This window comes from Trachemys scripta, chromosome 4 (genome assembly GCF_013100865.1).
Source record: "Trachemys scripta elegans isolate TJP31775 chromosome 4, CAS_Tse_1.0, whole genome shotgun sequence".
Lineage (NCBI taxonomy): Eukaryota > Metazoa > Chordata > Testudines > Emydidae > Trachemys > Trachemys scripta.
The window spans coordinates 64,801,604-64,817,783 of NC_048301.1; the positions used below are offsets into that span (position 1 = coordinate 64,801,604).

The 16,180-nt window shown below is 42.1% G+C and overlaps 1 protein-coding gene across 3 annotated transcripts in view; it reads right to left on the reverse strand.

Moving 5' to 3' along the window:
* The window catches only part of RGS6 (regulator of G protein signaling 6), a 184,133-nt gene extending 177,536 nt beyond the window's left edge, over positions 1-6,597 (reverse strand). For all 3 annotated transcript variants that reach the window (XM_034769280.1, XM_034769279.1, XM_034769278.1), the window contains exon 1: positions 6,501-6,597. In XM_034769280.1, coding sequence (XP_034625171.1) covers positions 6,501-6,579 — 79 coding nt within the window. In that variant the 5' untranslated portion in view covers positions 6,580-6,597. The remainder of the gene's footprint in view (positions 1-6,500) is intronic.
* Between the last annotated feature and the right edge of the window lie 9,583 nt (positions 6,598-16,180).

Here is a 16,180-nt window from a genome sequence, read left to right on the forward strand (position 1 = left end):
TGGACACCATTGAATTTACTGTAGAACATAGATATGGAAAATCACCAGAAACCGTTTAAGATTAAAGTTGAAATGTATAAAAACACATCCACCTGAAAGTTATTTTGGGAAGTTGGTTTGAATTTTGTGAGATTATTATTTTATCCAAATGGGTTCATTCATCATTACCAAAAGAACAGAATATGCAAACTGATCCTTACTTTGTTTAGAGGTGAGACCATCACCAAAGCCAAAATGCAGCATCCAAGCACTACCTACACTTTACACCACTTGCAGTACTGAAAATACAGCCAACGTGCTAAATTTTAAGTCCACATGGGGGCATTTTTTCAGGAAGCAAAACTGTAGAAACAAAGATGGACCCAAACTAGAAGTTCAGTTTCACAATTTGACAAGCAGGTGGGTTAGTGGATCTGAGATATTGGCTTCATCTATTACAAAGACCGGGACCAGCTTTAAATCTGGGGAAGTTTCATGCTAGATCTCAAAGTTCAGGGATGCTGGACAAGGCTCAGCTAAAATCATGTAGCCAGACTAAGTAGGCAGATGTGCAGCGGGGCCACAGGAAGAAGAATCCTTTTTGGAACCATCTGTGGAGGCTCTTTCAGGCTAATAACTAAAGCCACCCTTCACAGAATCATAGAAATGTAGGGCTGGAAGAGATCTTGAGAAATCCTCTAGTCCAGCTCCCTGCACTGAGGCAGGACCAAGTTAACCTAGACCACCTCTGAAAGGTGTTTGTCTAACCCAGGGGTAGTCAACCTATGGCATGCGTGCCAAAGACGGCACGCGAGCTGATTTTCAGTGGCACTCACACTGCCCGGGTCTTGGCCACTGGTCCAGGGGGCTCTGCATTTTAATTTAATTTTAAATGCAGCTTCTTAAAGATTTTAAAAACCTTATTTACTTTACATAATAATAATAATATATATGGAGATATACCTATCTCATAGAACTGGAAGAGACCCTGAAAGATCATCAAGTCCAGTCCCCTGCATTCACTAGCAGGACCAAGTACCAATTTTGCCCCAGATCCTTAAATGGCCCCCTCAAGGACTGAGCTCATAACCTTCAGTTTAGCAGGCCAATGCTCAAACCACTGAGCTATTCCTCAACAATAGGTTACTTATATATTATAGACTTATAGAAAGAGACCTTCTAAAAACATTAAAATGTATTACTGGCATGCGAAACCTTAAATTAGAGTGAATAAATGAAGACTCGGCACATCACTTATGAAATGTTGCTGACCCCTGGTCTAACCTGTTCTTAGAAACCTCATGCCTAGTCCCCATGCCCTGCTCTCTGTGAACTGCTGAGGAATGGATTGCTTATCATGCCTCCCCATGCCGACCTCCCCACTTGCATACTTTCATAGCAAAGGAGACCTTCATGACTGCAGAGGAGGAGCTAATTTGTCCCCTTAACTGAAGTGTTTAATCTGAAGTAGGCACAATCCCGAGGAAAGGGGCTATAACCTTATCCTCACAGTCGTCTCAAGAGTTCATCTTCACAATGGCCCGGCTGTGAAAAATTGTTTTGACAGAAATTGAGAATCCTTCTGCACAGCCTGTACAGGTGGTAAAATGGTTCTACTTTACCATTCTAACACAAACTCCATTGACCGGGAGCACTATTAATAATAAATTCTCTCTTTCCCAGTAACATGGACTTTATATCCTCCAGCTGAATGCCACTCTATCAAAGAGGAGGCATTATGATTTGTTTGGGAACCACTGCATGCACACTTGTCAAAAGATAGATGCTGGCTTGTTAAGGAGAAATATACAGCAGTTTAAGCTTAGTTGAGATCACTAGTCTCAAGTGAATGTATGTTCACACCAAGAAAACTACAGACCAGCTTCAGCAAAATTGGCAGTTTCTGTTCAGAGATGCCCAGGCCTGAAATAAAAGAGATACTACAAATCAAGAATGAAGGGCATTGGCAGAGCTGTGTGGAGGTAGATTGTATTGCACCTGCCTGCCCTATGCCTGGTTCTCAGTCTCCCCTGAATGACAGGGGAAAGCTGCAGGTTAGGGTGAAACCCTTTGGCAACAATGTCCGAGGCAAAAGGGGTCATGGCTGAAATATTTGGGGGAAGTACAGATCAAGTTTGAGGGGAATTTGCAAAACCAGGCCTGAAACAGCAGGGATATGACAGTTGAGAAGCAAATTGGCAACCTTTGAGAGCAGCAGACAGGAAAAGCAGGAATGTAGTAGGTTATAGATCAGGAATAAGGAGGAATTAAAGTGCTAAGTGGATCAAGACTGGAATAAAGGTGTGTAGATCAGAGTTCAGGTGTACTGGTGGAGCTGGGTGAAGAAGACTGTTGTACTAGAACAGAAGGATGTTAGTGGATTACAGCAGTGAGTTTCAACCAGGGGTACTTGTACCCCTGGGGGTATGTAGAGGTCTTCCAGGGGGCACATCAAGTCATCTAGATATTTGCCTAGTTTTACAACAGGCTACATAAGAAGCACTAGTGAAGTCAGTACAAACTAAAATTTCATACAGACAATGACTTGTTTATACTACTTTATATACCATACACTGAAATTGAAGTATAATATTTATTTTATGATTATATGTTAAAAATGAGAACAAAAGCATTTTTTTAGAATAGCATGCTGTGACCCTTCTGTATTTTTATGTCTGATTTTGTAAGCAAGTAGTTTTATGACAAATCAGACTCCTCCAAGGGGTACAGTACTCTGGAAAGGTTGAGAACCACTGGGTTACAGGTTCGGATTAAGGTGAATCAGAAGGGGAGCGAATAGCTAAAAGGCATTGGATTACAGGTCACCTGGGAGGTACATTATCAGAGGTATGAACAAGCTCAGGACCAACAAAGAGAAGATTTGGAATCAGGTTTGGCAGAGCTGTTGGTGAAAGGGGCTGTCCATATCTGAATAGCATAGGTGCTGCAGATCAGTGCAGCATTGCTTCGGCAATGGTGTACAGAGAGCCCTTGCATGAAAAATAGCAGTGTTTGAAAGCTCTGGGATCCTTGTATGGAAATACCAGGTTAATAGTGAGATGCATTGGCAGAGGTGTAGAAGTCAGGTGTAATGGAATGGTGGTTAATATACTGAGGAGGTGTATTGACACTACTTTTTGATAAATGAAATACCATGGAGTGGTGAACTGTATCAGCATTCCAGTAACAGAACACTATTGGAGGCATCATTTACTTTACCTGAGAGGGGAATGTGTGGTTTCTTCCACTGCAGCGAGTGCTGTTCTAGACACTCATTACAATAGGCATTTATGGAGATAGCAGATTCACATCCTTCTGTACCACAACACACATGGTCGCCACTGGCCAAAGATGAGTGTTGAAGTGAAGTGGAAAAAAAAGGCATTATTCTACTCAAACCTCACTTCCCAGAGTCACAGTCCCATAATTCCTCATATTCCATTCTAACCCTCCTCTGACAGCTCCCTGTTCCACCTTCCCTCCTGATCTGTGTCTGATTTCCACTCTCCACAGTTTACACACACAGCTGGGAAGAAGGAGGAAGAAAAATGCCAGTACCGTATACTGCGTTGCTGCAGTCAAGAAGTAACCCCATGTGTATTACAGCATGGCTATTGTTAGCCTGACAGTAAGTCATGCCTTGGCATTTTTATTACATTTTCCATGTGGAATTGGACTGTTTGTGAACATATAGAACATCATTGGATTTCAGAAATTAAAATCTTTCCAGATAAATCTATTCTTAGTGTCAAAGGCTTTGTAAGTATGTCTTTTTATGCTAAGAACATTAAGCAAATCAAGGGTTAAGAAATGTACTTAATTTGGCATTGTATCATGATAAAACAATCTTTCTTTTGTTTTTAATCATAGATATAAATCTAACTAGCATCAATTTGCGAAGGGCAGAGGCGGCGGGGGGCAGTAGGAGAGGAAAAATGCAGGAGACTTCAGATTCCTTATTTAACCTCTGTTTTTCCCTGGCTGTCCAACCTCCAAAGCTCCAGGTCACAGCCACAATTGGCTGAGAAGAACTGGCTCAGGTTTCAAGTTAGCTGAAGGGACTGTCAACTGAGCAACACAACACATTTCCCACATCCTCCTCTGAAAAGGTTTCCACACATTTTGGATTAGGTTCTGTTGTTTTATCTGATTCCGTTCGCTCCATCCCTCTTTACTAAAAATGTTTGGAACTGTAGTTCTCCTCTGTGGAGAGACCCAATTTCAAGGTGACACTATTGCAGCTGCTATTCTGGAATAGCAGAATGTAAAAAGGGCACTTTTCACTCTACCAGGGAGCTGTCTCCCGTGGTGGTGCTTAAAGATAAATATAATCAGCTTAGAGATGCTGTTATGTCTCCTGTTTTCTTCTTCCTCCTAATGGCTTGATGACTAGATCAATTGCTTAATCAGGTCAATGAATATTAACAAGAATATGGGCAAATTCTCTTAGCTGAATAAGGATTGAGCCATCCTGTTTGTGTACTCTGCACTAGAGCTTTAGGATGAGTTTTCAAACTAGATAAAACAGTTATTTTCCCTAGGAACTTTCAAAAATATTAGTCAACATATGCTCCAGTCATAAGCCTCAATTTAGTGTCTTTTCACATCTCATTGTAGATTGTTTCTCTTCCTTGCCTAATCCTGCAAACTGCTTACTACATTGAGTCACACCCTGGAAATCAATTGGACTACTCACAGAAGTAGAGTCTATTGCTTGATAAGATGTATTCGCAGGATTGAGCTCTAAATCAGTAGCAACACATGTTACTTTCCATATTCTTGCCTTGACTTCTACATTGCTGGAGGTCTGTACTTCACTCCTGTGCTGAACGTGGACATGGGCCATTGTTTCTGCTACAGAGATGTCAAATCATGCTTCTTCTCATCCCTCTGACTGAATCAGCCTAACCTGAAAGTCTCTGGTCAATCCAACCTTCCTCAAAGTAGATTTTGCTGCCTATTTACAAGAGGCTATTGGCTTTTTTCATTTTTACTAATCATTGTAATGAGTTGATTGTCAGTGAAATGTGCCACAAAGAGTAAAGTCTCTTTATCCACATAACAGGTAAAGCAGCAGTGAAAGCTTCCTCAAACTGTCCCAACAATGCGCTTCAGGCCTGGCCTGGAAAAAGATACTCCAGGGCTGAGAGGACCTTTCACAGTTAATGGTTTATTCAAACCCTTATCTTCTCTGCTGGGATTGCAAACAAAGTAGAAAATTAGAACTAGTGTCATTGTGGGATTTTGTGAGGTGGACAGCTGTCCACTGGGAACGGAACTGAATCCCCTGTCTCATTCTACATCTGTCACCGAGAGCATCTATCACACGGCAATGACTTTTGGTCTCAATAGCCATGGACAAGTTCCAAGCTGGACATCTGGGAAGGAATGGCTCTATATTCCGATGCCACGCTCCTGAGTCACCCCTGGTTTCACAGGTTGAGACACAACTTCATTGTGCTAGAATGGTCCCTGTAATAGAGATTTAATGTTCCCATGGGGCTCCTGTGCACAGTGGCGTAGCCAGCTTCTAAGAGGAGGGGGAGCAAACCTAAAAGGCGCCCCGCTTGGCTCCTCCTCTGGCCACGCCCCCCTTAGCTGGCTCCTCCTCCGGCCGCTCTGCGCCCCCCCACCCTTGACTGGCTCCTCCGGCCACACCGCCCCTCCCTCCCATGGCTCCTCCGGCCCTGCCGTGCCATCCCCGCGGCCCCCCCCCTCGCTCCTCTGGCCGCAGCTGCCGGCCGCCATGCTGCACCCCCCCGCTCCTCAGGTCGCGCCCCCCTGCCCCCTCATGGCTGCTGGCCGTCAGCCTGCACGCCCCCCCCCTCCGGCCGCGTGCCCGCCGCCCACCCATGGCTGCCAGCCATGCTGCGGGCGGCCAGCCTGCGCCCCTCCTCGCTCCTCCGGCTGCAGTTGGAAAGGCGCCACTTTGGGCAAATTTGCTGAGGGGAAGCAGTTGCTTCCCCTGCACCCCGCTAGCTACACTACTGCCTGTGCACGCAGAAGAAGTCTAAAGGAACTGTGATTCAGTATCTGGGGAGGACAAGAAACAGATTCCTCACATTATCTTCCCAGCAGCTCTCCCGAGTGCTCTTTCAAGCCTCCTGACTTTAGCCAACCTTTTTGTCTATCTGCTGATCATGTGCTGTATTTGCCAACTTTATTTCTAATGTCTCAAACGGGAGCCTGTATCCTCCTGTTCCTGTGTGATGTCACTATATAAGATATTGCATGGCAATGTTGTGATGCAGACTAGAACTATACAAACACTTAACAGATTTTCAGAGATCACCCTAAGGAAATCCAATCACTTGGTTAAAAATTGTTACTTTTTACAGAAGAGAACCAATTTGGCATCATCTTTTATGCTTTGACTGAAGGGCACATCCAGAAAATAGGCCCAGGTCAGCTTTTCCCTTCATTTCCTCTTCCTCCCATACTCACCTCTTATTTGCGAGGTTACAGGGCCATATTCCTTTTAGCACTAATTCATAGTCTTTCATTCAAACCATGGTTCTTACCTGTGACGACGCTGGGGATTTTAGACAGAAAGCTCTTGACTGTTCGGATGGGAACTCCACCTGCTTTGTCATCCTGCATTCTTGTAATTATATCTTCAATCTGCCAAGGGGGAAGGAAAGGATTACATTGGGTTTGCAAGAATAGTGACTATAGATACTCAAAATACTGATAAAGTATTGGCACCAGCAAAAACTAGGTGCCATGGAATCTTTTCATGTCATTTACTAAGATTTGCTAAGCTATTCCAACTCCCTTGTCACTGGGAAGAAGGGGAAAAGGGATTGAAAATGTATTGATATGATTGGTTAATGCAAGGCTTACATGAACAATCCTAGAAATGGAAGACTAAGTTCCAGACATGTCAACGACTTCCATTTTTTCCTATTGGGCCATATCTTGAATTACTTACTCAGTCAAAACTCACACAGAAGACAGCTGGCCCAGAATAATTAATGCACTTCAAAGGTAAAAGTAAAAGAATTGGAAAAAAATGAAGCAAGTGGAAAAATTAAGCAAAATTTCAGATAGTTTCAGGTGCTCCTGGCATTGGTTGCCACGTATTTGGGAATAGCTGCATCACACACACATGGCTCCAGCACATAAATAATGTAGTCAATCCAAACATGACTCCCCAAAACAGTGGAACAAATCAAAGCTGAACTTACATCTTTAATATGTGCAGTGATGTGAGTTACCTTGGGAGTGAGACAAATGGTGCCGTGTGTATTGCTATACTATACTTACTAGCTGGCATCTGACTAGAACTGGTTGAAGTGTGTGTGTGTATGTGTGTGTGTGTGTGTGTGTGTAAAAATTAGTGTTGATGAAAGTTAGTATGTCTTTTTTATTGACATAACAGGTACAACATTGATGGCAGCAGCAGCTCAAACTTTCTAACACTCCCTTCTCAGCTACAGCTGTGTGAAATAATGGATTTTTTGGTTTGCTGGGAATTATGAAAAAAATTAAAATTCATTTTGGTTCGGGTCAAAACCAAATTAAAATTTTTGTCAAATCAATAAATTGAAAAAGGCTTGTTTTGGGTCAAATGAAACATTTCATTTCAACAAAACCTAAACGTTTTGTTTCATTTTCAACCTTTTAAAAGATTTTTGGGAAATCTGAAACAAAAAATCATTTCAAACTGAAAAATCGAAACATTGAAAAATATGTCAAAATAAAATTTAGATATTTTTTTTTCTGAATTTTTGCTCAAAAAGCAGTTTAAAGAAACAGACATGAATTGGCATTTTGGCATTTTTTGCCTTCACAACTGAGAATTTATGCCAATTCGGGGAGTGGGGGGGCTGTTTTTCATGGTGTGGAACACTTTACAGTCACTGCTGATCTGGGCTCTCTTTGAATCAGCAATCTAGAGGGAGACTACTCAGCTTAATAATCACCTGAGCCATGCCACACTCTCTCTCTCTTGTTATCTACATGACCAGTCTGCTAAATTTAGAGCCTATTTTCCATATAGACAGCACGAAAGGGGAAAGGGTCAAGAGAAGATCTAGCTCAGAGCAGTCAAACATTTCAGTAAAGGAAGACGGTAGAATCAGGCCACTTTATTTCTCTATTCAGAATCACTGGTTTTGCCCCCACTTTAATACTAATAGTGGAAGAAAAGATGAGAATTGAAAATTCTGGTAGTTCTGCGGCATGACTTCTAATTTAGCCACACACACAAGATGTTAAATTTAATTACATTATGGTCATTATTACTGAGCTGTTCAACTATATTAACCTCTTGGACCAGATCCTGTGCACCATTTAGGACTAAATCTAGAGTTGCCTCTCCCTTTGTCGGTTCCAGGACTAGCTGCACCAAGAAGCATTCATTTATGGTGTCTAGAAATTTTAACTCTGCATCCCAGCCTGAAGTGACATATATCCAGTCAACATGGAGATATGTGAAATACCCCATTATTATTCAGTTTTCTATTTTTGTAGCCTCTCTAATCTCCCTGAGCATTTCATAATCACCATCATCCTGGTCAGGTGGTTGGTAGTATATTCCTACTGCTTTACTCTAATTATTCAAGCATGGAATTTCTATCCATAAAGATTCTATGGTACAGTTTGAGTCTTAAGATTTTTAATATATTTAACTCTATGTGTGCTTTCACATATAGTGCCACTCCCCCACAAGCATGATCTACTCTGTCCTTCCTATTTATTTTGTATGCTGGTATTACTGTGTCTGATGGTGTATGATTGGAACATGACCATTTGTATCATTAATACTGTCCCTGTTAGACAATTGCAACACATCTTGTACACAGTATATTATGTAAGGTGTCAATGGAAGTTATTGTTTGCCAAGTATGATTATCCTGTTTATATGCATGTATCATTTTTGTATCTGAAGTGATGAATATTGGCTATATCTATCTATCTATTTGTCTATCTATTTCAAGTGTGTTTGCTCCTGGGAGAACACCCACCAGGTAATTTACATCCAGTCTGGCCAGCACATTGTGAATGAACTGTTCAAGTTGATGGCCCATTAAAGAACCCTCAACTCTCACAATGGGCCATAGAAGAAGCTCTTCCTCACCCAGTGAGCTTTCCTATGGATGCTTTAGCCAGAATATGGGTAATTGCTGCTCCTATGAATCATCAAGCCATGTAAGGGCATGTGACTTGCTCACATGACCCTGCATTCCATCTTGTACTTGTAATTTTTCCACAAACTAAGGCTGAGAGCTGTGTTTGGGACAGTGAAATTCCCTCCATATGGGGAAGGTATAAAAGACCCTGGAAGCATCTCCATTTTGCCTCTTTCCTGCTCTGATCTCTGGACTACAGAATTACACTAAACGAAACATATTGACTATGGACTGAGGACTTTCCAATGTTTTGGAAGTTACCAGAGTTGTTACAAGCCAGCCTCTGTAACATCACTGATACAAACCTCATCCAAGAGCTTTGCAATGATTGTCTGTATATGACTTCCTTAACCCTTTTAAATCTTTCCTCTTTCTTTTCTCTTATAAATAAACCTTTAGACATTAGATACTAAAGAATTGGCAACAGCGTGATTATTGGGTAAGTTCTGAGTTATATAGTGACCTGGTTATGTGGCTGATCTCTTGGGATTAGCATTTGTATACAAACACTTACAAAATTTGTCAATATTTACTTGTCTGCCTTCATGTGATGTAACTGAATGGGACTCTCATTTGACTGTTTCTCTTCAGCTCCTACCTGTACTTTACCAAATTCTATCCTCTCCTCTTTGCTAGGATATAGAGAATGCCCGTTAAGAGATCCTCCCCTATGGGATGTCTCTGTCCAAACTGTGTGCTCCTTCTCAACTGTCAGCTTTTCCCTACCTCTTAAGTTTAAAAATTTCTCTACTACCTTTTTAATTTTACATGCCAGCAATCGTTTTGGTTTAGGTGGAGCCCATCCTTCCTGTATAGGGTCATTCTTTCCCAAAAGGTTCCTAATTAACCTATAACCCTTCTCCCTACACCATTGTCTCATCCACACATTGAGACCCTGTAGTTCTGCCTGTCTAACTGGCCTGCACATGGAACTGGAAGCATTTCAGAGATGGTTACCATGGAGGTCCTGGACTTTCATCTCTCACCTAGAAGCCTAAATTTGGCCTCCAGGACCTCACACTGATCTTTCTGTATGTCACTTGTACCTACATATAGTACGACCATCAGCTCCTCCCCAGCACTGCACACAAGTCTGTTTAGATGTCTTGAGAGAGCCGCATCCTTCACACCCAGCAGGCAATTCACCATGCAGGTTCTCCCAGTCATCACAAACCCAGTTATCTATATTTCTAATAATTGAATCCCCCATTACTATTATCTATCTCTTCCTGATAACTGGGGTCCCCTCCCCCAGAAGGGGTATCCTCAATGTGAGAGGATACTATGACATCATCTGGAAAGAGGGTCCTAACTATGGGATCATTTCCTTCTGCTCCAGTTTGATGGTCTTCTTCCCTGAGACTTTCATCCTCCTCAAAAGCACAGAAGCTGTCAGACTGGGGGTGGGACTGCTCTATTGTGTCCCAGAAAGTCTCATCTACGTACCTCTCTGTCTCCCTTATCTCCTTCAGTTCAGCCATGAGCTGCTTTGCACCAAATGCATACATATGCCAGCTGCCTACAATCATAAACATACATGTGACATTCAATAAATTGGATAGCCCCTATTCTGCACAAATGCATATAATTATTTCCAAAAGCCAAAACAACAGTAGGGTCTGATTGCTGGGGCAGTGGAAAACTCAAGTCCCTTCCTATTCCCTCTAAAATATGAGGGGATTTTTGCCCTTTTGAGGACATTCGATCTCTGTTTCCACCTGGAGACAATTGTGTCAGTTCCAGGGGGAATGACAAACTAAACATTAGTGCTGTGCAGATATCAAATATCTTCAGGACAGCCTTTCCTCTGATCAGAAGTCTGAGGTCTACAAGATGTCCCCTGTCCATGACACATTCAAGGCTCCTCTTCTACCAATTATGGATGTTTAAAATATAGTGCACCCTCATTACACTAGGAGTTGGAGTTCTGCAATTCTTCCATTCCCTTTGGAACGCAGGTCTGATGTCTAGGGGATACTGGATGCCCCTTTTTCACAGTGTTTACACTTTCCCTATGCTTTCTTCAGGATGGATGGGCAGGAATGTAATCCTTGCAAAGAATCTCTCTCCACCACAATGACAGACTGAAGCATTATAGCCATGAACCTGGATGATTTCCCCTTAACTTTAGAAGCATTTTTTAAAAAATCTCAAGTCAACTTTGATTTGCAGTCTCCACTTCTACATTTCAAAAATTAATTGAATTTCAAGGTTTCCTGGGGTTGTAAGGCAGTCTTGCCTACTGCAGATGCTGAATTTGATCACCATGTTTGCAACCTCAGGCTATCACATGAATGAACTACTCACACCTTGTTTATATATTAATTTTAAACTGACATATGCACTGGTGAACGGCTCAGCAGCAGAAACCAAGACACAGAGAAAAATGATGTTAGAGTTACAACAGATTCTGTTGACAGAGATTATCCATATTTAATCTGTCACAGACTAATGTTGCTTCCCCCCTACCATACAGACCACTGAGGAACAGAACAATTTTACTTACACCCTAACTCTGTGCACCACTCAGAGCTCTCAGTTGGCCATAATAGTTTTCCCCATTTAAGAATTGTTGGAAGAGCAGCAGCTCGTGTGTCCCATACTGAAGAATACACATTTCAACAAGGACTTTCAAAGAAATAAGAGCATCAAGACATCAATGAATGGCCTGGCAGCCATAACAGAGTCTTGCAAGGAACTTTCAAAATTACTCAGTGAACAAGAACATATGCAATTACAGTGCCACATCTATGTTGAGGACATGGAACTGCTAGTGAGCAGTCACTGGGTGAATTATGTCACACCAGCTTTTGTCCCCACATGGAAACCAGAAGTGCAGAGGCACTTGAAGATATCAAAATTTGCTGATTCTTTCTGCATCTGTCTAAAATACAGCTTTTGCTATTGATTCACACTGCTAAAAATCTTGTCCAGGCTCTCATAATTTAATTACTGCAACATCTTCTCCAGCCTTGACAAATGCAATCTTGCCCCACTCGTATCCACTCAGAGTGTGGCTGCAAAGATCATTTTCCTAGCCTGTCACCGGGACCATGTCACACCCTCTCTCTGAATCCCTCCACTGGCTCCCCCCACCCCAATTCCATCAACCATAAGCTGCTTGTATTCACTTTCAAGGCCCTTCAGAGTCAAACCCCATCCTACCTATCAATTCTCATTCACTATCAAGTTGTCAGTGCTTACTTCTGATAAGCTCATGATGCCAACCGCCATTGCTCACTAGTTAAATTTTCAAACAAACAGCTCCATGCCTTCTCCCACACTGTCCCACAGACTTGGGAGGTAAATGTCCACAAAGTTACCACCTTCCAATCCCTCCTCATTATCCCCTTTCAAAACTCTTCATCATAAAACTGGACAATGGTTAGGCTGCTGCTGTCCTGAGACCACCTCCCATCATGCTGATCAATATTATTTGATTGTTTGTACTCCTCCAATCTGACTGTATCCATCTGTTGTCTCTCATCCTATACCAACATTGTAAGCCACTTCGGGCAGGGATCACCTCTTTTGTTCTGTGTTTTTACAACACCTTGCAAAATAGTCTCCTGGTCTACGGTAGGGCCATCAAGTGCTACAGTAATACAAATACCAAATAGTAATAATAAAACAAAAGTTAAGCAAAACATTCCCAAACAAACAAACAAAAACACAGTTGAAAAGTTTGAGTCACATGTTTTCTATTATCCCAAGTTTACTAATGGAAAAACTGAGGCATAGAGCAATTAAGTGACTTGTCCAAGATCACACTGCAAGTCTATGCAGATCCAAGAATAGATCACAGATCTCTTGTCTTCTGGTCCTTTTAACCATGAAACATTGACCAAGATTTTTAAACATGGGTGCCTAAATTTCAGCTCCTAAATTCTTATTTAGATGTTTAACTAAGCAGGCTGATTTTTTTAAAGTAGCATCCAGAAGCTTCCAGCTCCCAAGACATATATTTCTTCCAATGCAGTTGATATTCAGGATGGACCAAAATGTTCAATCAAACTCTGAACTAGCAGAAACTTCAACCTGATTTAAGATCTGAATGAGTTCAGTACCTCATGCCTCCATAAACCCAACTACTGTGGCACCTTTGAATGGAAATCAGACACACAACACAGCTAGATCTTTCCATTTCACACTAGAGGGGAGAAAAACAACTTCTGGGGGACATGCTCACCAGGAGTAGTTAGACCCACATTTTCAAGTGTCCTTTAATTTTGAGGTCTCCAATTGTAGTTGTAGGACTAGAGCTGCACAAAAATTCTTTATTACAAAAAATGGACCAAATTTTCATCAATATTTTAGCCATTTTTTAAAGTGTTTTGGTTTCTAATGAAAATTTTCTATTAAAAATTAATTGTTGCAGTGAGAAAAACACCTTCACTCCTCCTGTGCGCACACACACACACACGACGCCAAGGCACAACTTTTCATAATCTCCTCCCCCACACACAAAAAATATAGAAAATTTCAAACAAAACCATTTCTTTTGAAGGGTTTAGCAAAATATACTTTTATCTTTTTTTGAATAGCACTACTGAAAAAATCAGGCAACTAGAAGAGTGTGAAGTTAGGCATCTCAAAATTGACACATCCAAAAGTATGACTATGACATTCCGGGGTGCAATCCAGACCACTGAGAGTTGTGTCACCTCTGCTCTGCAACTTTGGATGGCCTCACAATGCCTTGATCCTGTAGCTTCCACCTGGGACACTCACAGTCTGCCAGTATGCTGGTCACACCTTGAGTGTCTGTGGATGCCACAGCTCTGGTTCAGCAGATCCCAACAGCCTGTCAGCAAGCACAAGCCACACTCTGGATCCCAACAGCCTTGGTTATTATTTGCAGGCTGACCCAACATACTTCCAGTCCTGAATTCCCCTTCCCCTGCTCCCCACCCCCCGAATGTGTGTTCTGTACTGTCCAGCCATCCCCTGGACACATCAGATATTGTAGGTCCTTTGTACTTGCAAGGTAATAATATACAACAACTTGCTCCTTTCAAATAGAGTTACCACACAGCCCAGTTTAACCACAACCCTTGATTAGTTTTGTTTAAGAATACAAGTTTATTTAACAAAAAAGATAGGATTTTAAGTGAGTACAAGTACTAAGGCATTAAAGCCAGAAATGGTTACAAGAAAAATAAAGATAAAAGGCTTCCTAGCACTATACTTAAATTAGATTTGGTGAAATTCTTACAACAGGTTTTCAGTAGCATTGCTGACCAAGTTTCAGGTCAGGATCTGCTCCCAAGGTCCAATGGCTGTTTCTTTTGTCTTCTTAGGTGAAAAGAGAGAGATGGATATGGAGAGAAAACTTGGGGTGGTTTTGCCTCTTATTTTTATAGCTGTCACCCTTTCAAAAGCATTTTCCTGAGTGTGGCCCCTAGTTAGAGTTCTTTCTAGCTGAGAGCAAGGAGACATGGAGCCTGGCGGCTCCGTGCTGTTTCTTTTCACCTGTGTATGCTGAAATGCAGCTTTTCTTTGTCTTCTTTATTCCCCCTCTTGTTCTGAGGACTCTGTTTACAGCTAATATGCAAATTGAGGTAACCCTCCCCCCCGTTTAAAGATAGTTTGTTTGAATGTGTGCCTTTAACATCATACAGGGGGATTTCATAACTTTACACAATGTTGCTACAGACATTTCGCCATGATATTATTGACCAGTGAGCTACTCATTTTCAAGTGATAATGCCTCACAAAGCATATGTTGTACAAACATTATTACAATAGCATGTAGGGTGGGAATACAGGGTGCATTCCATCCCAACGACACTTTTGAAACTCTGGGCATTAGTGACTTGCCCAAGTTCACACAATGAGTCAGTGATAAAGACAGAAAGAGAACCCAGGTTTCCTGACTCGGTCCCATGTCCTGTTCAACTAACCCTGCTGCCTGTGGTTTTTGTTGTTGTTGTTGGGGGGGGGGGGGAATTTTAATGCAAACCTTCGCATCATTGGGGGGGGGGGGGAAATAGAATTATGGGCCCAAAACTACATTCACATTTCAAACCCCAAAATTCCAATGAGTTTGCTTGGCGGGTGTTTGTTTGATCCATTACAAAGAAATGATTATTGTTGTTTTTTTTGCAAAAGCCCTGTTTCAGGGTTTCTATTTCGAAACCTTCCAAAGTTTGCAGGTGTATGCATCCAAGATTTTGGTTCATGCTCATCTTTGGAAACGTTTCAGGAAGCAGCTGACAGTCATAAGAAAAAAAAAAGCTCACTACAGCATCAGACATGCAGAAAAACAAATGGAGTATCAAGTGTGAAGGCCATTTTTATTACACTGTATCATCCTAACTTTGCAAAGCATTGCCTATTCGTAACTGCTAATGGCTCTCTTCAGTTCCTGCCTTTCATTAGAGTTCCCTTCTATCTGGAAAGTAGCAAAAATGAATCCCTGGATATTTCATCTCATCCGTGTGGGAGGCAGAAAACAGTACAAGCAAATGATAATCATATTTCTTAATCCAAAGTGCATGAGCTTCATTGAACTGGCTTCTGCCTAGCAAAAATCATGATAAGAAGCGGCATTTTTTTCCCATTATGTGGTCATTGATATTTCTTTTAGCTGTTCACTCCCTTTGTAGTAGTAAGGGGAATTTTCACTTATCCAGGGACAAGGGCTTACTAGCTTCTTGAGAAACCAATGGAAAATTAATTTATAAGCTGACAATTTCAGCCACACAATGTGTGTATAACGAACCACACAGTTTTTCTCATAACTGGAAGCCGTCATATGACTCCAACCACCTCTCTTTATGGTCCCTCTGTCCTAAGATAGCTGCCCTTCACATCAGCACACTTTCACATAGGGTTACCATACGTCCGGATTTCCCCGGACATGTCCGGCTTTTTGGTGCTCAAATCCCCGTCCGGGGGGAATTTCCAAAGAGCCGGACATGTCCAGGGAAATAGGGAGGCATAAGCCAGGGTCCGCCCAGCACGATCCGCCGGGTCCGCAGCGCAGCCCAGCTGCCCCAGCCACAATGCTCAGGTGGGGAACGGGGCGGGCTCAGGCTTCCCTCGTGGGCGGGGACCCCCCGGCC